Below are 24114 nucleotides of genomic sequence, written 5' to 3' on the forward strand. Positions count from 1 at the left end.
ACTAGCCAGTCAGGGTGTGCCTGGGGGACAGCAGCTAACAATGTGCAGTTTACCAATGAGATTGCCAGAGGCAGCACCCACAGCCGGGGTTAACCAAAGCTTCAAAAGAAAAACCCAGAAAGAAAATTGCCCTAAGAGGCATTGTTTGAAAAGCTCTGAAAGGATTTCTAGGAATCTTTAAGGCCAAGCGCATAAGAGCTATGACTACACTCTAGGAAGAATAAAACAGTATCTGGCTCACCTCCAGCTAACCTGGAGGGCTCGGCAGCAGGCAGGAGTGGAGGGTGAAGACGACTCTAACTCTCCAGGCGGGGAACAGGAAGTTTTACCCCAACACACCCCACACCAGAGTCCATCAGGAAGGGCAGAGACTGGCCTCCTCAAAGCACCCAAGGACATTTCTAACAATCACAGGCTGTCTGCTAAACTAAACCACAGACAATTTGGGATATGCACAATAAAGAACAGTCTTTACGGAAACAGCGCACGAAACTCACCAAACAAACAGCAACAATAAAGAATAACACAGACCCAGGGGTAGGTATCAAGAGCCACTGTATCACAGCAACTGTGTGATTTTCAACAACAAAATGTCCTGGTGACCTTTAACTGTCAACCTGAAGTCCTTTAGAGTCACCCGAAAGCCTAGGTTGTGGAACAGCCTCAATCTCACCAGTGTGAGCATGTCTATGGGGAACTATCTTGATTATCAAATGATAAAGGAGGCCCAGCCCACTGTGGGTGGCACCATCCCCTGGGCTATATAAGAAAGCTAGCTAGGCACAAGCCTATGAACAGTGAACCGAGCAAGCAGTGTTCTTCGGTCAACACTCAGGTAAGATGACTTGCACAGCCTGTAGGAAGCCCTGGCTTCCATCCTCAGCATACGGGCTGGCATTCATGTAATTCCGTGAGTCACTTTCCTGTTTCTGTGATAAAATACCATGACCAAGGCAGGGCAAGAGTCCACCATGGCAAGGAGGCCAACAGCAGGCAGGAGGCCTGCACAAGCAGGATCCTGAGAGCACACATCCTCAGCTGCAAGCGTGAAGCAGAGGGAGAAAACTGGAGGAACCACAGGGCTGTTCATCTCAAAGCCCACCCCCCAGGGACTTCCTTCCTCCAGCAGGCCACACCACCTAAGTCATGATACCAGCTGGGGACCAAGCGTTCAGATGCCCGAGACCACGGGAGCATTTCTCATTCAAACCAGCGCACACCTCCACAACAGTATACCAACCAAAAAGAAAACTACAGTTCAGGTGTTAACCGTGATCTTAACTGGCAGAAAAGAGGCAGCAGTCACTTCTTAAAATGACTGCATCAATTGTAAGCACTAAGGCAATTGTAAGATCGATGGTAAAGTACATCACCTGCCATGCCCAGGACCCTGGGTTCAGTCCCTAGGAGCACCACAATGGAGCAGAGGAAGAAAGAGGAAGGAAACACCAGCAGCAAATGTAACAAGTGAACAGTGGACACATTAGCTTTCATCAACATTAAAATACCTTTTGCTGACAAGGACATGACCAGGGAAGTGAAGTGACAGCCAGGCAGAATGGCGGAGGGTCCATGACTTATACATCGAGACTCTACAGAGAAGAATGGAGTCAAGAACAACAAGGTAACTGATAACAACTCAGTTTTCAGATGTGTGCATTCTTGCCACATGCACGCAGGTGCCTTGCCCACAGAGGCCAAAAGAAAGCATCAGATACCCTAAGAGCTGGAGTTACAGGTAGTTACGAGTTCTCCCTTTAGGCTGCTGGGAATTGAAGTCCTATGGAAGAGCACCAAACACCCTTAACTGCTGAGCCATCTCTCTAGCCCCTTTCTTAAAAACTCCTGATGGTTCTCTTTGGGGCTCGGGGGCAGAGTGCATTTGGGCCCTGCAATGCATACTGGTAACATCTGCTCCTGAACAATGATGTTGCAGATGCTAAGAGAAGAGTGTGGGCCTGGTACATCTTACCTAGAACCACAGATGCAAGCCACACCCACTGTCCTTGGAACCCAGAGACCTGTACACACACACACACACACACACACACACACACACGAGAAAGTGTGAATACCATTTGACTAGGAGGCACCCTCTCACTAGGATCTTGGGTAGAGTGAGGCTCAAGACAGCAATATTAACTGTATCAGTTCGACTGTCTCTCACTGTGGCCAATACTAAGATCAACCACTTGAATGAAGGAAGAAATCACTAATTTTGGCTCACAGTTTTAGAGGTCCAGTCTACAGTGGCAGGAAACGCATGGCAGAGAAGAGCAGATCATGTCAATAGAGGACAGAAAAGGAAAGAAAATGCCAAACTTGATGTTTCTTCCTCTTTTATTCCCTCCAGGTCCCCAGCCCTTGGGTAGGATGGCGGCCCCCACTTTCTGGGTATCTTCTCCCCCAAAAATCAGTCCTCTGTGGAGAGACCCTTACAGACACATCCAGAAGTGTACTTCACTAACCCCCTGTACTTCTCCACGCAATCAACACGGCAAGACTAACCATCACACATCCTCCCAACATTTAAAAATGGACTTGTCTGGGTCTTTTTTCAGTCAGGTGGGTCCACGGCAGCATACATTCAACTCTACCCCATACCGCTACCGGGTGTCACATCCACAACCATCAAAGCAGGCATGACCCCAGGGGTAAGAGAAACTCCACAGATGCTCCAGAGAGTAGCTGGGCCTATTGTTGGAGTGGAGTGGAACACAGACAGCTCCCACTATTGTCCTTTAAACACTCAAACATGAGATCTAGGAATTACAGACAGAGAAGGAACAACAGCCGTCCACCTCAGGCCCCAGTCAGGCAGAAGCAAGGACAAGCCAGGACATCATCAGTGTGTGAGAATTGAGAAACTAAAGCCACACATGAACTCCAAGCCAACGACTTCAAACTGAAAAGGCTCACAGCCGCTGGTGAGCCAGAGATGAGGTTGCAGGCTGCAAAAGAACTCAGGGTTATCCAATTTGGGTCACAAAGCACCCATGCTGGGGCCTGATTGTCACCTGTACCTGTTTTCTATCCCCCTACTCATGCCCAAGGCCACTAGAGCAGGTGTTCTTGAGCTACACTGAAAGCACATGTGTGTGCATGTGTGTACATGTGTATGTGTGTATGTGTGTGTACACGGGTATGGGTAAGAAAAAGCCAAGCAAAGCAAGAAAGGGATGATCTAGGGGTTATTGCAAGCAAGAAAAAAGATGGCCACAATTCAGTGGTTTTAAAAAACATGTGTGGGGGCTGGAAAGATGGCTCTGGGGTTAAGAGCGTGCACTGCTCTTTCAGAGAACAGAGGTTCGATTCCCATATTTCATGCCAAGCAGCAGTCCGCCACTACCCATAACTCCAGCTCAAGGGACCTGAACAGCTCTGGCCTCCATGGGCACCTACACTCAGGTGCACACACCCATACAGGGACACACATAGATTAAAAAATTAAGACAACTTTTTAAAAAAATCTTTTTCATTTACATGCATTGGTTTTTCCTGTGTGTATGTCTGTGTGAGTGTGTTGGATCCCCTGGAACAGGAATTACAGACACTTATGAGCTGCCATGTGGGTGCTGGGAATTGAACCCAGATCCTCTGGAAAGACAGCCAGTGCTCTTAACTGCAGAGCCATCTCTCCAGCCCTAAAACAACCTTTAAAAATAAAACATGTGTGGGCCAGTGAGATGACTCAGGACTAAAGGTGCTTCTGGTCAAGCTAGATGACAGGAACAGTGGGAGGAAAGAACCAGCACCCGCAAGTTGTCCTCTGACCTCCATACGTGTCCTCCCCCACCATGACACACACACACACACACACACACACACACACACACACACACACACAGAGTAAATAAATGTAATGAAAATTTTAATAAAATCAGAAAACACAGTTTTGCAAGTCCATAATGGGGACATCCACAGCCATTAGCCTCCTGTACCTTTCCTCCAGCCTTCCGCTCTGCTTTTCCTGCAGGCCAGTACCCTAGTAGTCTATCAGGGAGCCTAGCCTGCATCTGTCCCATCTGCTACTAACTGAAGAAATAAATGAGAACCTGGAGACAAACGCTCTATCAGGCTTCAGTCCCTAACTCAGCAGTGACAGAAAGCAGGACAATCTCCCTCCCGGGTACCAGAGACTTTCCACAGTCAGTGAGCAAAGCTGCAGCTCCCAGGAGGAGGGATCCAAGACGCTCTTGACAGAACCTGCTTTGTCCCTTTGAACAGGGTCACAGAGTCCTATTAAGTAACCCGCTCTGGTTTGAAAGGAGCAAGCCTCCATTTCAGCACCTGCCTCTTGTACCTCAAACTTTGGGGAGGCTGAGCATTGAGCGACTTACTGACAGCTGGAAGCTTAATTACTGCTTATCTTTGAGTATCAACTCCCACTAGCCAATGACTACTCATCCTATTAGCCATGTAAATGAAAAGTGCCCCCAAATCTCAAAGAGATGATTCTAAATGAAAAGAAACCAACCAGGCTGTGGGATTCAAAGGAAAAATAGTTCCCAAGTGCAGCGGTTCCCGTCTGTATCTTTTTTATTGAGATTATGAAGACATTTGGTTTTAAGAGCTAGGGAGATGGCTCAGTTGGCAAAACACTTGCTGAGCAAGCACTCGGACCTGAGTTCAATCCCCAGTACCCACTGTGGGGTGAGGAACCAGCCACAGCAGCTCTGGGTCAGCTGCAACAGAAGGTTCCCTGGAGCTCACTGGCCAGCAAGCCTAGCTGAAGTGGTAAGCTACAGGCTCAGCTTGTCTCAAAAAATAAGGTAGAGAGAGGGAGAAAACCTCCTGAGGTCAATCTTTGGCCTATACATAATATACATACATACATACGCGCGCGCGCGCGCGCGCACACACACACACACACACACACACACACACACACACACACATACACACACACACACACAAACATATACATACAACCACATACACCAAAAATAAAATCTTTGTCTAGGAATCTGAGACAAGCAGATTCCTAGATCTTCTGACACTCTGATCGCCTGCTCTGGATTTCTCTATTCTGATGTGACACCTTCCATGCCCTTCAGGCATGTCCACTGACGAGGATCCTTCAGTTAAGCGACCCCAAGTACATCACCCAGTTGACGTCACACAAACTCACCCAGGTGAATGTCAGACACAGCAAAGAAACTGCTGGAGCAGTGTACTGCCGAGCATCCTCAACTTACCACCACCTTTGTTGCAAACATGTACTTGTCCCGAAGCTGAAAGTCCCTCACTTCCTCCAGGATCACTTCCTGGTTTTCCCGGGACTGGAAGAAGTCTGTACTGCGGAACACTGTGGAGAACCCAAAGGGTTCGTGCCGCTCAATGTAGATAGTGTTTGGCTGGTCATAGGGGTCGATTCCCCTGAAAAGAAGAAGCAACTGTTACCATTTCCTATTTCATCACTGGAGTCACGGACATTTCGCTGTGTGGACAATTGCCCAGGATCTAAAGACCCCATGGTGCCAGTTACAAATGGCATCCTGCCTCAAGCATGTGCCTTTGCTTGTTCCTTAGCTAGGGACAGAAGCTGGGGAACTGCCACTAGTGAAGTGTCTTACTCTGCCACGGCTGTTTCCAAAGATCCTGGGGTTAGCTCAAGGCAATCTCTGGTCCTACTTTCAAAGAGCAGAAAAGGCAAAAGGCAGGGTGGTTCTGAATAAAATGAGAGCCAGAGACACTAGGCAAGTTCCTAGCCCCACGCTCAGAACCTCAGAGGGGAGAGGCATTTTTCCCAGGTGCTGTAGCCTACAAAGTACAGCAATAGACAGGGCACATTAGGACCTTCTGAGACAAGTGACCTATCCCTCGGCTCTTTCCCTGCCTGTCCCCACTGACATCACTAACCCATGCCATCTGAAGTCATCCTGGCAAGACATTTCATCTCCCATAAGATACCTGCTTTGCGGACATGCTAGGCGTCCTCCAAAGAGGGTAGGCACACTTGTCCCTCTATGCTTCTGTGAGCATCTCTGTGGAGAGGTGCCCTCTGTACAAATTCCAGTCCTTACACCTAAACCCTACTCTCCTCTGAGATCAAGTTCAAATCACTGTCCCCCAAAATGCCTTCCCCAGTGTTAGCCACACATCTCTGCAACACTCATCATCAATGTTTTTAAAGGGGTTTTAATGTAAACTAAGGTATGAAAATGCTGAGGCGAGGTGAATTTTGGGGTCAGTCTCATTACACGAGAGTAGAGCCTCTTATCCACTGCATCACACGGTTTTGTGCAATCTTCTTGGGCATGTCACACTGGCCTGGGGAGGCTGGGATAATAGAATCCCTGGCTGAAGAGATGCTCACTGCATTGGCTGCATGGACCACAACTCTAGATACTAACCCCAATTGCAAATTCCGGGTAAGATCAGACTGCACTGGAGAAGGTCTGAGCTAGTGTCGTCAAATACAGCAGCACCACTCAGAAGCTGGGAAGACCATTGACCTGCCCCAGTTTCCTGATGCTCAAAAAGAAACACCAAGGCTGATGAATCCACAAATGGAAAATTAATTGGGAAATCAAGAAAAGCACCACACAGAAGCCACGCTGAGATGACTCTGGCACTGAGCCGAGGATGTCATTTATGTGACTGCCTGTACACAGTTCTACATGCCCTGTGGCACTCAGCATAATGAAGGTGAGGATCATTTCTAATTCCTCCTGAGATAGAGTATCAAGGCCACATTCATCAAAGAAAATAGGTTCTTTTCAAAGGAAGAAATAGAACTTGGGAGACGGTCCACTCTAAAAAGTGGATTTAGTACAAGCAAGAGGACCTGAAGGTGAAGTGGCCATGTGAAAAGCGGGGTGCAGTATCTTCTTATCCCAGCTCAGGGAAGGTGAAGGAGAAGTCTAGCCAGTGAGTCCCAAGTTCAATGAAAGACCCTATCTCCAAAACATAAGACAGAGACGGAGGAAGACAGCCCACGTCAACCTCTGGCCTCCATACACACATGCTTGTGAACACATACAGAAAGAAGACAAGAACTAGAAAAGGGAGAGTCTCATTTCACACTCCGGGAAGACTTTGTGTCGACCCTACAATCTGGACTCTGAGCAGAGTGGTGGAGAAGCCGGCAGCCTGGGCCCAGCGTGGGAGAAATCCATTCTTCCTGATCAGATGCTAGTGTGGGGGCGGCTGGTGACATGTTCTCTTCTCCACAATTAGAAGTACTGATTAAAGTACTTCCTCTAGCCTAGAGGATATGCAAATGAAAAGAAGGCTGCTGGGTATTTTTAAAAGGCAGAGAGGAAGAAACCCTTCTTGACATATTTTGAGATGAGCTCATTTCTATTATCCTTTTCTCCAGCCAAAAGAGGAAGCCGAGGTCTAGAGTCTGAACACCTCATACCTCTCATCTCAACCCTCTTCCCTCATCCATATTTGGACCTCCTCATCCTGGGATTGGCTCCATCTACAGGCTCCTATACTCTGGTACCTCCTCACCTTCCAGCTTTTCCTTTTTTTTTTTTTTTTTTCTCCTTTTTTTTTTTCTAGACAGGGTTTCTCTATTCAGCCCTTGAACTCAGAGATCTACCTGCCACTGTAGACCAGGAATTCACTTTGTTAGAGCAGGCTGGCCTCAAACTCAGAGATCCACCTGCCTCTGCCTCTTGAGTGCTGGGATTAAAGGTGTGTGCCCGGCTCTTCTGTCTTCCATGGAGAAATTCCATCCATTTGCTCCGTCTAAGCATAGTCATCCACTAGGCCCCACCTGCCTCACCCACAGCCCAACAGAGAAGCTGTGTGAGATACCCTTGAATACCCCCACCCCTTTACAGGTCCTTTCCTGCCCTGCCTTGCCAGTCTCTAGCTCTGGACATGTATTTTCTTGCTTTCTCTGCCTTGGCCCCTACCTCCCCTGCTGATGCTCCCAGGTTGACAGGCATGGTGGATCAAGACCGTGTTACTCTCTGAAAGATCAGCTTGTATTCTTACTATGGGGGAAATTTAGGGGAGAAATCCCCCCAACAAGCAGCATGAAATCCCAATCCTAAATGTCCATGCATCTGAAATAAAGTGAGCCAACCTCTCCAACACACCTGTGTGCCTGCAGAAGTTACAGAACAAAGTTCTAAGTTAAACAGTCCTGCATTCAGTAGTCCTGCTGACGTGCCCTCTCACTATGCTGTTTATTACAGTGATAAAAGGTCAATCTGGGGGCTGGAGGGGTGGCTTTGTGGTTCAGAGTGCCAACTGCTCTTGCAGAGGACCAGGGTCCATTTCCCAGCACCCACATGGTAGCTCACAACCATCTGTAACTCCAGTAATCCAATGCCTTCTGCTGACATCTGTACGTACCAGGCACACTTGTAATGCATAAATATAAATGCAAGTAAAATACCCTTACATACAAAATAAAATAAATCTAAAAAAAAGTCAATCTGTCCCCATAAGGTAAAAGAAAGTTATGGTGGTACCACCTGGATGGAGGCTGTCCTTACATGATAGCATGGTTACAATGTTCTTAAGATGCCCACAGCCTCTGCTCAAGGAAAGTAATCAAAGGGTCAGAAAGACTGCTTGCTATTCAGAGGAAGTGGATGTGATTTAGAAGATGTTTAGCTGTAGGGACCCTTACTCCCCTCACTCCTTCTTCAGCATCCTTCATTACTAAGGAAGCAATATCAGCTCAAAAAATTCAGTTCACACAAACAGATAAAATAAACACAGGCAGTATCTACAACTACTGCCCCACTATATTTAATGTAGACTAAAACTAAACATAAAACTCAGAAGACAAATAATACCTGGTAAACAAGCATACACATACAACCCGTCTTATATCACACTGAATGGGCCTGATCTCAACTATATAAAGAGTTCCCAGAAATCAACAAGAAGACTAACAATCAGAAAAAGGGAAAGGAGCATTAGAAGACATGTCCAAAAAAAAGGAGCATTTTTTTAAAGACAGAGTTTCTCTGTATAGCTATAGCTGTCCTCAAACTTGTTTTTAAAAAAAAAAAAAAACAAGCATTTTTTAAATCATGTTTGACTAGGAGTTCAAGGTCATTGCCAAATATATACAGAGTTCTAAGGCTATCCATCTTTACATGAGTCCTATCTTTAAAAAAAATAGTTCTTGATTAAAGACAGTCAAATTCATTCATAATGAGAAAATGCAAATTAAAGCTAAATGAGACAATGTGCCCTTAGCTGTAGAGAAAGACACTATTCTGTGCTACCAAGATGAAAGCAAATTTGACAATGTCCATGGAAAATTTGGCAATGTCTACCCACGTTACAATTTCCCTGGGGACTCAGCAGTGTGCAAGACTAACAAAATCTCTTCCCTTTGATGCCTTCATCCTATTGAAGACAAACAGTTAATATGCCAAACAACAATATGCTACAAGGTAATAAAGGATTGCACACAAAAACAACAGCACATAGCTGAACGAACAGAGTAACAGCTGTAATTCTAAGTCAAACCTTTAGAAGGCTCCCCTACAGAAGAATGGCTATGACTTAAAAGACAATAGACAGGGCTGCTGGGAGGATGTGGAGAAAAGGAGAATCCATGTGTGGCACGCTGTGTGAACCAGAACTGGGGAGGATCCTGAGGAAATAAAAATAGAACTACCATATGACTGAGCAGTCTCTTTTCTGGATATAAACCCCAAAGGAAATGAAATCATTGCCTCTGAGATCTGTGCTCCCATGTTTACTGTGGCATGATATACAACAGCTGAGATACCTAAGCATTCATTGACAGAAAAAGAAATGCATAAGGAAACTGGTATATAGACACAATGGAAAATTAACCGACCTTTAAAATGGAGCTATTGTGTGACAACATGGAGAAACCTAGAAGACAATGTTAAGTCAAAGAGGCCAGACGCAGAAAAAAGCACATGTTCTCACTTCCATTTACAATTTTAAAAAATCAAATGGGAAGTGGGTATAGGAGAGGAAAGTGAAAGGAAATAAAAGTAGAGGGCATGGAAGATGAAGAAATCTTAGAGAGCTAACAGGATTAGACATCATAATTGTAGCTTGTGTTTGCGATTTTTGCTAAATGAATAGATTGCAGCTGCTCTTGTCACACACACAAGAAGAGCCGTGTGTGATGATGCTTATAACTAGCTTCACTGTGGGTACCACTTTCCTGTCTCTCTCCTGTAACAACCTAGTGTATACTCCAATAACATTAAAGTACATAAGTAAGATCTGACGGGCCAGTCTCAAGGACCAATGAGCTAAGAGGGAAGGTAGTAAGTGCAAGCTAGGAGAGAACATTCTAGCCAGAAGACTGAGCAAGTGCAAAGGCCCTGGGCCCTGTAGTCCATATACACATCATCTGAGTAAAGGATGATGTGTTCAATGGTTCAAAGGAAGGCTAGGGAGTCAGTGCAGTGGGTAAGGTGCTTGCTATTCAAGACTGAGGACCTGAGCTCAGCACCCATGTAAAACATGGGAATGGAGACAACTGTCTGGAATGCTAATGGAGGGTAGGGAGACAGGTCAATCCCAGGAACTCACTGGCCAGCCAGTCTAGTCATATTAATAAGCTCCAGGTTCATTGAGAGACCCTGTCTTAAAAATACAGTGACAGGTGATTGAAGAAGACAGCCAGCATCAACCTCCCATGCACACACATGTACACACTGACGTGGACATCGATACACCACACATGCACAAAGGCTCAACAGGGTGGCACTGCCTGCACTCTTAGGATGAACTGCCAGAGGACAAGTGACCCCAGAGAGAAAGCTGAGACTCGTGAGTATGGGAGTGGCGCTAAGTAAAGCCGTAGCTGAACAGGCATCTCTCTGGGTATGCAAAGGTCATTTAGGGGCTGGGGAGATGGCTCAGTGGATAACGCACTTTTCATGCAAGCAGAAGGGCAGGAGTTCAGATCCCCAGCACCAAAGAACCAAACAGGCAGGTGTGGCGGCAGAGAGGCTTCCCTAGGGCAAGATTGCAGCTAGACTAGCCAAAACTGGTGAGCTCTGGATTCAGAGAGACCCTCTCTCAGCAAATAGGGTGGTGAGTAATGGAGGAAGCCTTTATATATACATATACCCAGACACACATACTTGAACACACACCACACACACATACACAGGTCACTGAGGCCACAAGATATCCCCAGATGGACAAAGTGTGGAGCATAAAACAAACGTGGAATCAATGACCACAGGGTTTTGTTTTGTTTTTGAGACAAGGTCTCGCTATACAGCCCTGGCTGTCTTGGAACTTGCTATGTAGACCAGATAGACTGGCCCCAGACTCACAGAGATCTGCCTGCCTCTGCCTCCTGAGTGCGGGGATCACAGGTGTGCGCCACCACACTCAACCACAATGTCCTTAAACTGACCCTAGACACTGAATGAGGCGGGTGACAATGGCCTATGCAAGACAGGAGGGTCAAGAGTCAATTCAGGAAACATCAGTTTACGGTGTCTCTCAGTCACTCGTGGGAACAGAAGACCAAATAAGGCAAACACAATAGCCCGCCCTACAACCAAGTCCTAAGCATCTGCCCCACACTCACTCCAAATGTGCAAACACCTGTGTTCAAGATCTCATGTTCCACTGCTGTCACAGTACGAGGTGACAAGCAGTAGTACTTACGTAGACACAGGTGTTCCTGATGGAGGATGGTTTGTCCTGCTTCACTCTCCTTAAAACCTACAGTGGCTCCCCATGGCTCTTGAAATTCAGTCCAAATGCCTTCTGCAAACACTGTAGAATCTTTAAATGTGTGTGTGTGTGTGTGTGTGTGTGTGTGTGTGTGTGTGTGCATGAACACACACACACACACACACACACACACACACACACACACACACACACACACATTCATGCGCAGACCGCTATGCAAGCACTGTATGGAGGTCAAAGGACAACTTATGGGAGTTGGTTTTCTCCCTCCACCTGTGGCTTCTGGGAATTGAACTCAGGTCAACAGACTTGGAGGCGAGCACCTTTACCAGCTGAGTCATCTCACTGTCCCTCGACACTGCAGATTCTGGTACAATTTCCCTTCACAAATTTCCAACACTACACTGTCCAAACATTAAACTCAGTATTCCCCACCCGGTACCACAATGATACACAGCTGCCTCTGGCCATCCAGATCCTGTAGGGAAGTCCTGTCCTCTACAACTCTCTACAGCATGCTATTTCCTGTTCCCACCTGCCATGCACAGCCTGGATCCAGGGCCACCAGAAGCTGTGTGGCACTTCGTGTTTCCCTCAACATGTGTGGCATGTATACAAAATGTCTTTTCTGACTCCCTACACTACATTCTCCTCTGTAACAGTCTCCACAGATTTTGTTTAGCTGGCATTTAAAAAAAAAAAAAAAAGAACAGAAAGAAAAACCTGTAATGAATGTACCAGAGTTTCTATACCAAGGGAAGTCCCATTTGTGATATAATGCCCTGAACATGGAGGTATTCGGGGCTCAAGGACATGTAAGAGCTTTAAGGCTCCCCTAAGTCCTCTAACCAATAAGAAAAAAAAATCCCCTTTCTCCCCGCCAACTGGTGAGCATATTCCCTGTGCAATTCTGTTTCTCAGTTCAGGACAGCATATTTCCTGAGCCAAATGGCTCACATTTCACATGAGAGAAAAATATCCACCCACTGTCTACTATGACTGTTTGCGTCTGCCATTTTCCCCGTGGGGTCATAGTCTGAACATCTGGTCCCAGCTGGAAGCTGTGGAACCTATAGGAGGTAGGGCCAGGCTGGCTGAAGTAGTTCGAAAGTCATAGCCTGCTCCTGGTTCTTTCTCGTTCTGTTTCCTGGTCTACTATGATGTGGACAGCTTCATCCAGCCTCGCCTACCGCCGTGAGCTGGCCCAACACCTTTTCCCAGCATGACAAGCCTCTGACCCCATGAGCTAAAATGATCCTCTCTTAACTCGTTCCTGTCAGGTGTTTGGGTCCAGTCATGCCAAAGTCACCAATCCAAGCTGAAGGAGCTGGGAGACAGGAGACTTTCTTTTTATGCAAGGATTTGCCAGGCGGCTCAACTTACCAAGAGAAGGACTTCACATGCTCCTGAATCATGATCCAGGTCTGGCCGAAATCATCCGACTTCCATAGCTGCAGAGACCAAAAATATAAGAGGCAGCCATGACGTGAGAAGAGATGTGTATGCCAGCATATGACTGAAACCCCGCCCTCCACAGGGCACTGAGAGGACAGGCACTCGGACGTACCATAGCAAACAGAAAGAGAGGACAGGACAGATCTGCTCTCTACAGCAACCGGAAGAAAGATGAGGGCACCCTGCTTCCATCTGTGGGCTGTCTCACCACTTGAGTGAGGAGGTATCAGCACAGAGTATTTGCCTAGCATGTACAGCACCCAGGGTACCTCCCTGGCACTGCAAAAACAACAAAAAACAAAAAAACAAAGCAAAAACGGGGAAAGAATGCGGAGCATCCACAGGGCAGTGGATGATCCCCTTGCAAAAGGAAAGCGCTCCTGGAACACACTGAAGTCCAGGACACTGGAAACACTGTTCATAGTGAAAAAAGACAAAGCGTGTGATTCTACTTACACGAGGGACCCAGGGGAGGCGAGATCAGAGACTGAACACAATGGTGTCAGCAGGAGTTCAGGAGGGAGAAATAGGGAGTCTGGGTTTAACACAGACAAGGTTTCAGTTCTACAAGATGGAAAGAAAGTTCTGGAGCTGGATGGTGGTGATATTATACAATTTAAATGTAATGATATCAATCAAATAAATACACAAAAAAAGTTATAATAATAAAATGTTGTAAAAAAGGTATACTGAAAAGGGAATAAAAATACAATATCTGTAGACTGTGGGAATAGCTTAGTGGTGGCAGAATACTTATCTGCCATGTAAGAAGCTCTAAGTCTGCTACCCAGCACTAAATAAATAAATACACATCGGTCATTTCAGCTGACTACAGAGGGCACTGCCTAAGCCCAGAGCAAAAGGATCAACTGAATGCATGAACTTGGCTGGTGAGTAATTTACCAGCTCTTTACCAAAGTCCCACAACCTGTAGACACCAGAGGCTTCCACAGTCTCCAGCCAAAAAGATTAAGAAGCCTGAGACCAAAACTAACAATAGTCCACCTCTACTGGTAAAATGACCCTGCTCCTCCGCTTATGTTACTCCTTAAGGCTTGCCAGGGTAAGCAGATAGATCTCTGTTTTGGTTAAACAACCACAGAGCAAATGTACTGTTTCAAGGGCCTTTTGAGCAAAAGCACTCAAGTCTCCTCAGCCAGGACTTTTGGAGGACCTGCAGAGTCCACAGGTTTACAACCTACCAGTATTCACAACATGACACATTTGAGCCTTAAGACAGAAATCCTCTCCAGGCTCTCCCTCATGTCTTAGTTCCCTTCCAACTTGATTCAAAATGGGAAGTACGCATCATGCACTTCATAACTCAGAGGCATGCACAAACACAAAGGAAGAGTATTCATGTTTATATCAACAGCAAAGAAATACAAGTACAACGTGCTTACAGTGGGGCAGGATGAAGCTGAGTGGAAGCACTCTGGCCTAGCAGGCGCAAGGGCCTGGGTTCGATCCCGGCTTGGCAAAAGTCAAACAAAATAAATATAGTAGAGGATAGAGAAGTCACACAGAAATACACCAGGAAGTCACAGCAGAGTTCAGACTCCAGACTTCTCATGTGGCTCTCTCTAGTCAAATTTCAGGGCCTCAACTTACCCCCACAGGCATGCAAAAAAAAAAAAAAATGCATGAGCACCAAGAAAGGCCTAGTGTTGAAGTCACAGGACCTGCCAAGTGTTGGGTGCTAAGTGACAGCAGGGTCACAGGGAGAGGGTGCCAAGAGGAGTATACTTTTCCTTAGCTGTGGTAAGTGAAATAGTAGCTAAGCCTGAGGGAAGAGGAGAAAGAGGGAGGAGGTGAGGTCATGAAAAGGACACACATCCAAGCAGAGCAGAAAATTCCAGAAACACACACACACACACAGTCACAGTCACAGTCACACACACACACACACACACACGCACGCACGCACGCACGCACGCACGCACGCACGCACGCACGCACATGTGCTCCAGAGGACTCTTACCTGCTTGTTGGGGTGAGATCTGTCAAAGCCCAAGAGGAGGTTGGAGGCCTTGCTATGGAGGAGGAGGTCAGCAGCCCGGAATGGGATGGAGAAGCCATGGATAGTGCTGCAGAAGTCAAACGTGATCCAGAGGTACTGGGCATAAGCATCTACAAAGATGTACTGCAAAAGAGAATAGGGAAGCTCAGAGAACTGTCTGGCCAGAGCCACCTGGCCGGTCCCTAAACCATGTGCAAGTGCCCCTGTGTTGCGGGGGCATGGCACTAACAGGGTCTCATCCTCTTTCTCTACATCTCCTGGCAACCAAAAGATGCTGGATATATCAAATCAGGTTTAATTAAGACAGTGGTATGGGGCTCAGTTGGAAGGTTCTTGCTTTGCACACACTAGGACCTATATTGGGAAAAAAAAAAGGTGGAGCCGTGCCTGAGGACCAATACCAGGTTGTTCTCTAGTCCTCGTGGGACACACACACACACAAAAAGTGAAAAGACAGACCAGGTGAGGCCACGAAGGGAGCTTGTTTACCCAAGTCATAAGGCTGGCCAGCTTTCCTGGTGGTTTTTATTTCTTCCAATTGACTTGGCCATTCTTGCTCACTGCCAGGCCATTCAGTCACAGTCAGAAGGTGGCTACTGGCAGCCAGGACAGAGATAGCCTGCCCTTCAGATTGTCTGAACCCAGATGGGAGTACTATTACTCCATCCATCCTCCGAGCAGCCACACGTCATGCCTTTCCTGGAAAATCATTCAAATCTCTACATCTAAGGTAAGCCTGCCCTCTTCAATATTGTGCCAGGTGACTCTTAGACACAGCTGGAAATGGCTGTGAGAAGCAGGGGCCATGTCTCATTTTATTTCCTAGTAGGCCACGGCCTTTAAACAAGTTCCACTGGGATGGCAGCAGCAGCCACCTCAAGATTTCTTGGGAACCAGACAAGATAGTACAGTTTAACATGGAATACTGCAGACAGCATCAGTCATACGCGAGGAGTACCACAGTAAGAATCCTCCCCTAGGCATGGCAGCCTAGTATTAGAGGTAGGCATGCCCACAGTGTGAGGTAGGCATGACCACAGCAGCCTAGTGTGAGAGGTAGGCATGCCCACAGCAGCCTAGTATGAGAGATAGGCATGTCCACAGCCAGCCACAGATGAAGGTTAAATGGCCAGGGACACAGGCAGAGCCCTGTGAGAACCTGTCCAGTCCGAAGTGTCAGAGATTACTCCATATAAGAGGTGGTCACTGAAGGGTGGGTATATTGGTTTGCTTTCTGTTGTTGTGATAAAACACCAAGCAAAACCAGCTCAGGGAGGGAAGGATTTATTAGCTCATCACTGAGGAAAGTCAGGGTGGAAACTCAAGCAGGATCAGAGGCAGGAAGCATGGTGGCTGGCTTGCTCCCCGTGGCTTGTTCCATTTGCTTTCTTATACAACCAAGACCATCTGCCTAGGTGTGGCACCACCCACGGTGGGCTGGGGGCTGGGCCCTCCCATATCAATTTATTAATCAAGAAATGTCCCCATAGACTTGACTACTGGCCGGTGTGACAGAGGTGAGTTCTCAGCTGAGGTTCCCCCTTCCCAGACATCTCTAGTTTGTGTGGAGTTGACAAAGACTACCCAGCACAGCAGGCATATTGCCTGGGGAATGTAACTTTGGGCAGAAAGTAGGGGACTAGGGACTATACAGGTTTGATGACAGGCCTAAGAAAAGAACAAGCCTAGGAAGCTCAAATGAGATGAGAGCTGAGGGTGGGTGGGGGTGTGGGCGGGGGGGGGGGGGGGGGGAGACATGCTCCCCAAAGAACAAGAGTGGCCCAGGGAACCAGGCAATGAATCAGAGCCAGAGCAATGGGGACCCAGCACCACCCACAACCAATCCTTCACGTCCTAGAAGGCAGCCAATTCAAGGCAATCAGTCCAAGGAGAGTTCCCTACACGACAGAGGAGCTTCCTGCTCCACACCCTTCTCATTGGCTTGCACAGGAGCCGCTACCCTGCACTGGTTCCCAGCTGGCTCTCGGCTATCCCTCCTTCTTCTCCTTCGCACGGCTCTCCTGTGTTGTTCCTCCTGTACTTCCTCCCCCAGCGTCTAATGTAGATCTCACACTCTGCAGACGCCTAATTAAATCTAAGAAAAAGGTAGTAAATGTTTTGAAAGCAAGAACTACTCTAAGCAAACACGATGCAATAAAAACAATTCTGATCCTAGCAAGGGCATCATAATTTTTGCCATGGATGTCTTCCTTAGATGCAGCCTGCCTTCCTGTTCTCAACCCATCTTGGCTCCTCGGGAAGGTGGTGCTTTCAATTAGAAAGAAAGGACTGCTCCAGAAATCTGTGTCATGCCTTCCTACCAGATGACAGTTGTGAATCTAAAATACCATAGAGCTAGCCAGGACTATGGTAAGACCGAATGTTTTTGTTGGTGTGTTTGTCTGGCTGGCTTGGCTTGGTTGTATTTTAAGAGCACTAGCAGGGAGCTAGAAGTTTCTCAGGCTGTGTCTTGTTCAGGCTGTTCCCCATTCACAGTGACTCGGTGTTTTGGGCCATCCTGTCACACCCCCTTTTAATAACAAGGGCACTGAAGCTCACGGCAGCTAAATGCTCCAGATGACGCAGGAGCAGAGTCATAGCCAGCTGGTGCAGAGTCCAATTTTTAACAGCCCATCAATCCTCAGTGCTCTCCAAAGCAAAGGCAGCACTTCCTGATCTGAAAGCATTGCACGGCGCGATTTAACTCACGTGTGTGCCTTCACTCCTCAGATGGTCCTCAGCCTCTCCCTGGAAATTCGTCTTCCTTCACCTTCTGCAACATCCTCGTGAGGCCTCCATGTTCCTCCCATGACAATCTTGGACAATCTTGATTCTGTGCAGATTCCTCATCTACCACCGCCCCCCCACACACACGCATCTTGGAAGCTTAGTCTTATGTCCTCTACTAATGTCATATTTCTCCACATAGCCTCAGCCCCTGCCTTTAAGAATAAATACTGCCTGCTACAGTTTGGATGTGCGCTGTCTCACAAAGATTTACAAATTAGAAGTTGACCCTTGGGGAGTTCAGCGATGAGACTGGAGAGATGCCTCAGTCAGCAAAGGATTTGTGCAAGCAGGAGGAACTGAGTTCAGATCCTCAGCAGCCACAGAAAAAGCTAGGTATCCTGGTTGCTCCCTCTAATCCCACCATTGGGGCCTGACAGTGTTTCATTTTCCAGGCTTTTCTCTGTTCTTTCTCCTCTATATTGGAAGGAGCTGCATTTCCCAAAAATGTCCCTGCTCACTGCTCCCCACCTCAAAGATTCTCTCAGGGCTCCCCACAGCCCTCAAGGTAAAAGTCAATCTCCTCCACCTCCAAATGGCAGTCAGGGTGGCGATGCAGAGCAGCCGTCCTGCACAGATACCATAAGCCAATTCCCTGGAGTCTCTCCCTACCCATGCCTTCCTCCTGTTTGGAGGCTCCTACCAACTCTGCTCCCCCTGCTGACAGCAAATGTCCATCCTTGAACCCCATCCCCTAAACCTCAGTGCTGCAGAAGGGGCTCATAATCCCCCTGTCCCATTTAGAGATAGGGTTCACTCATCACCCAGCACCTCATACATGTGATAGGTCACACATCACACACATGTAGGTAGGAAAGAACAGAATGACTACCTTGCTCTTCAGTCTCTAAATGCCTGTCTGTTGTGGCACCTGGTGGCCAACTGCATGGATTGGCTACCAGACCTGACCTACTAGCTGCTTCCTAAAGTGAGGTCTCAGGAGCATCTCTGACTACCTTCAGCAGCCTGTTTGTAATCACTTGCTATCCCAGGGGTACTTCCGGCAAGATAAAGTAAGTGTACTGGCTAGTTTTATGTCAACTTGTCACAAGCTGGAGTCATCAGAGAGGAGGGAGCCTCAGTTGAGAAAATGTCTCCCTCCATAAGAGATAGACAAGCCTGTATGACATTTTTTAATTAGTGATTGATGGGAGAGGGACCAGCCCATTGTAGGTGGTGCCATCCCTGGGTTGGTGGTCCTGGGTTCTATAAGAAAGGAGGCTGAGCAAGCCATGGGCAGCAAGCCAGTACGCAGCACTCCTCCATGGCCTCTGCATCAGCTCCTGCCTCCATGTTCCTGCCCTGCTTGAGTTGCTGCTCTTACTGCTTTTGATGATGAGCTGTTATCTAGAACCATGAGTGAAATAAAGCCTTTCCTCCCAATACCTTTGGTCATGGTGTTTCATCACAGCCGTAGAAACCCTAACTGAGACAGTAAGGTACGGAATTATCTATACACTGGACTTTCTCCAGCTTTGATGCAGGAACCCAGGTATGATGGATAAGTTGGAAGCAGAGAAGGCAAGCAGGGAAAGAAGGGAAACAAACTGTCTGCCATTTCTCCAGGTGCCCCCTCAGCCTGGAGAAGGACAGGATTCATCTGCACTCGTGCTAAGATGAGGCTGTGAAGCCCAATGGTGCTCCAGTGGCCGAGCAATGAGCCTGGGCCCAGCAGGGCACTCTTGACAGCAAGAAGCCCAGCCTTGCATAACTCTTCTCAGGAAGTGGTGAGTCTGGTGGGGCAATTATTTGCCTTCCAGAGAACAAAGGTAAAAGTAAGCAGGGCCACCAGCACAATCAGTGTCATCACATCCTTCCGGAGATGTCTGGGGAGGTTGACGGCTTCATCCGGGGGAGTAGACATGCTACAGAAAAGCCTCCCTCACCCCGTTATAAACCTCACCTCTAACTGCCATTATGTTCTCCAAAAAGGAGCTGCTTCCATATCCTAGCCAACTCTAGAGCACGCATGGCCAGCTCACCACTAGAAACCCAAGACGCACACTATGTACATGAGCTGCAAACCCACCCTTCCATGCAATGCCTAAATCTCTTTATTGTGATCATTCAGGTATCCCTCCTTCCTTCTTGCCCCAACATGGCAGGTGCTCTACACCTTATGCAGACCAAATACTGCAACACTTGGGTCTTCTGCCTGCTCTAACTGTGTTTGCAAGAGCCCAAAGCATCCTTCCTGTCTTCAGCCTTTTGATCTACACAGCTGTACAAAACCAGAAAAGGGTAGGAAGGCACAACTTGCCTATATCTGGGCCCTGAGCTGGAAGGGGAACACTAAAAAAGGGGAGAGTCCAGGGCAGTGAAGGAGGTTTCCAGGCCTAGACTTTGGCCAGAGTCAGCTCTGAGATGGGGTGAAAATCTTGTGGTGATAATCATCATCGGGTAAGCATACCCTGGTAACACACGCGATTCTAAGCATGGTTTGATTCTTGAGGAGCAAGGAACGCAAGAGAACTCACTGGAAGAAGCAGCCAGCCCCCGGCAAGCCAGCTCCTCTTACAATCTCATAATAAAGTGGCTGCTCTGAACCTCTGAGAGCCATCAAGACCAATCCGACTGGTCACAAGGTAGTGGTAGGAGTGGGGAAATAAAGACCAGAGGAAGTTGAGACCATGTCCAGTTCCTCCAATTTCTCCTTGTTTTCCCCTTGGGAAGTGTATATATAGGTCATCAGATAGGACTGATTATTTACCCAGCAGGTACCAGTAGCGACTATGCTAGTCTTTGGATTGTTTTAATGGTTTGTACCAGCTGGTAAACAGCCACTGCCTGGAAACATCTAAGTGCTTTCTCCTAAAGCACTAGTGGCTATGCCCTTATGGAGGAGGGGAGGGACTTTGGGAAGGTAGAAAATGACAGGACATCTTCTCCACAAATCCAGCAACTAGAAAGACCATCCCATTGGTCAGGGTAACCACATGGGTTGCTTAATATTTTTTTATTGTTGGTTTTTTGTTTTTTGTTTTTCAAGACAGGGTTTCCCTGTGTAGCTTTGCGCCTTTCCTGGAACTCACTTGGTAGCCCAGGCTGGCCTCGAACTCACAGAGATCTGCCTGGCTCTGCTTCCCAAGTTCTGGGATTAAAGGTGTGCACCACCACCAGCCGGCTGCTTAATATTTTTAATGCAGTCTCTGCTGGGAGACCCAAGGCAACCTGAGAAACCAACACTAAGACCTTGGAAAGACCCAGTTTGGGCCCAGTGGGTCTTTTCTGAGTAAGCAGAATGTGCAGCTTCCCTTGCCTTAGGAAGCTCTTACTGTTGAGGGGGTAGGTTTTCTACCTATGAGGTTTCCACCCCTGGAAACACAGGGGCCAATCTAACCTCCAGAGCAAAGAGCTACCAAACAGCAGGAAGCCCTTCAGGCTCTGCCAGCTCCACCTGCTTGTAGCCCAGGAGTAAGGTCAACACTCTCTCCAAATGCAACTGTCAACACTCTCTCCAAATGCAACTGTCTGGAGTCAAAGAAGAAGGAAGCAAGACAGCTAATTGGGAGGACAACAGAGGCACAGCCATCCCTGCTTCCTGGGGTTTCTTTTCTAGATCCATACAGGTTCAGAAAAGACGGAAAGAAGAACGCACATGCATGAGCACATGCACACACCAAGGCAGGAAGACATTGATAATGCCAACGAAAGCAAAAGGTCAGCAGCCCTTCCTGGAGGCCCAGGATCAGCACCATGTACCTGAGAAATGCTCCAGCCACCAGTGAGTCAGGCAATTTATTGGTTGGCAGATTTTCTGTGGTTGAACCTGACCTTGTTTGTCCAGAAATCCTGCCTGACCAGTATTTGGTCTAATTATGCAAAGATCCACCTTGAGAACTGCATTCTGTCACCAACTCCCAGGTTAGACAGAGAACAGTAGCTGGCAACCCGTGTGTGCTACAGCGAGGCCAAAGGGCTCTGAGGCCCAGCCCCCTTCAGTGCAGCCATCTTCCCAGAATGCAGTGTCCCAAGGCCAGAGGCTCTCCTTACCCGCTTGTTGTCGGCAGGGCTATGGTAGAACTGGGAGATCACTGCTTCACTGTTGTTTCCCACGCCAAAGTTCAGCTTCTCTGAAATCCTACTGAATGATTTTCCGTAGTCATAAGACACGTACACCTGAAACACACGAAAGGGAAAGAGAAGAAAAACTGTCAATGAGATGCTGACCAGAACTGCCTCTAACCACACCTTCACATCCCAGGTTCCCGCTCCTGATCCTGAAGGACCATCGTTCCCCAGGAGTCCATGATATCATGAACTTCTGATTCACATCACATGACCCACCAAGGGGAAGCAGGGGACTTCTGTGACTGTCCTCAAAGTTGGGGCGGGCCGAGGAGGTAGAAAGCCTGAGAACTCTGCAGCCACCCCTGCACCTGGAGCACTTCTGAGGTCAGAGCAAGCCCCAGGAGCAGTTGGCCAGCACTGAAACATCCTCCTCCTGCTGGCTGGAGTGGACTGGTCCAGATGCGGACAGAATGCACTCTGAGAAGGAAAGGGCTGACAATCTGTTTTCTGCATCTGTTGAAATGTCCCCCAAAAGGTAATCAAGATAATTGAATTCTTCATCCTTCGACCAGGAAGATGGCATTCTGTACCCGAAGAGAGAAACCAATCAAAGGCCTCCAGTGAGATGAAAAGGGGAAGGTGCTGAGTGAGAAAATGTGCAAGAAGGATAAAATGCCAGCAGGCTGGGAGGGGAGGCTCAGTGGTCCAGCGCTTGTCTAGTAACCACTAGTCCTAATTAAACCCCTAGCACAAGTGTATACACATACATATTTATATGCACACAATCAGTCCCAGAAGCCCACTCCTACTCCAGGGTTTTGTGACTCTACAGCATGTGGGACCGTAGCAGCAGCAGCAAGATCCTGGACCCTGCCAACAGACTTGCTTCTCCACCACCTCCTGGCTCCTGGTGATATAGTAACCACAGAGACACAATGTAAAACTAACTTTCATCTATATGCACAGAGATGATGCCGATCTCATCATGGGAATGAGCTTGGGTCACCTGCACGTCAACCCTACCTGGAGAGTTCCATTGCAAAGTCATTTCACAAAGAAGACCATGAGGTTCATTAGATTAGGGACTTGCCAAGGTAACAAGGGAAGGGGCTGAAGAGAGCACAATGGTCAAAATCACTTGTCTGCTCTTCCAGAGGAATGGAAGTTCAGTTCCCAGCATCCACATCAGGGAGCTCACAATCAACCCCTTGTAACTCCAGCACCCTCTTCTGGCCTCCACAAGTACCTGCACATGCATGCGCATACACATAAATAAATAATAAAATAAATCTAAACAGAAAGTACAGAAAGGAAACTGGGGAGAAGGACCCTGACCCAGGCTGCCTGCCTTCAAGCTAGCAATCTCAAAACTACTATTCTCTCACATCATAAAATGGACACTGTAGGGTATTTTCAATCTAGATTTTACTACCGGAGAGATATGGAATATCAATATAATCAAAGGATGAAAAACAAACCTGATAGGTGAGTATCACACTGTTATTTTTTTCCAATTATTTATGGGAAAGATAACTGAGAAAAGTATGGAAGAAAAGCAGCAGGTAATTTCCAAGGAGAGACTGGCTGGACTCAACCCAGAGTTGAATCCATTTTGACTTTTGAGTTGCCATCTCCGCCCATCTGGTTCAACTGCAAATAAGCCCTGAGGGTTTAACAGGAGCCAAGTCGAGCACTGGGCACCAGAGACTAACAAAAACATAGTCATCAGACAAGGATGGGCCTGTAAATGTGTGAATGCTTGCTTGTTAATGAGGCCATGAACAAAATGTAAAGAACAGGAGGCTGTACACAGGGAACAGAGAGTGAGGGGCCACTACCATTTAATACATCAAGGTTAAGGGAGGCAGAGTGTTTCTGCCTCTAACTAGGTCATCTCAGAAAAAAACTATTCACAGGAAGGTGCTGCCACAGAGGCGGTTGTGACCAGCTAGCAGGTTGATAGTTATCCTGAGTGGGTAAAAGACCAAATAGAACTTCTTGCATTCATTCTGTTTGCCAAGGAAAGTTCAGGAGTTGTACAGTGAAAACTAATGGCTTCTTAAAAAGGAACCTAAGCAAAGCCCCTTCCAACTCCCAAATCCTGTGGTGTGATAATCCACTGTGAGAGGCATAAATGGGATCCTGCGTTTACATCAAAGTGGGATTTTTCGGTATGTGATATTACCTCCTACACACTGGTCCTCTTCCTCCTTATA

At 47.4% G+C, this 24114-nt stretch overlaps 1 protein-coding gene across 1 annotated transcript in view; it reads right to left on the reverse strand.

The window, feature by feature from the left end:
* Window positions 1–24114, reverse strand: part of Sorl1 (sortilin related receptor 1) — a 169373-nt gene that overhangs the window by 120926 nt on the left and 24333 nt on the right. The window contains exons 3-6 of the mRNA XM_036191798.1: window positions 21881–22006; window positions 15062–15223; window positions 13009–13076; window positions 5199–5379 (exon numbers count right to left, since the gene is read on the reverse strand). Of these exons, the coding sequence (XP_036047691.1) occupies window positions 5199–5379; window positions 13009–13076; window positions 15062–15223; window positions 21881–22006 (537 nt within the window). The remainder of the gene's footprint in view (window positions 1–5198; window positions 5380–13008; window positions 13077–15061; window positions 15224–21880; window positions 22007–24114) is intronic.

Source organism: Onychomys torridus, chromosome 7, assembly GCF_903995425.1.
Source record: "Onychomys torridus chromosome 7, mOncTor1.1, whole genome shotgun sequence".
Classification (NCBI taxonomy): domain Eukaryota; kingdom Metazoa; phylum Chordata; class Mammalia; order Rodentia; family Cricetidae; genus Onychomys; species Onychomys torridus.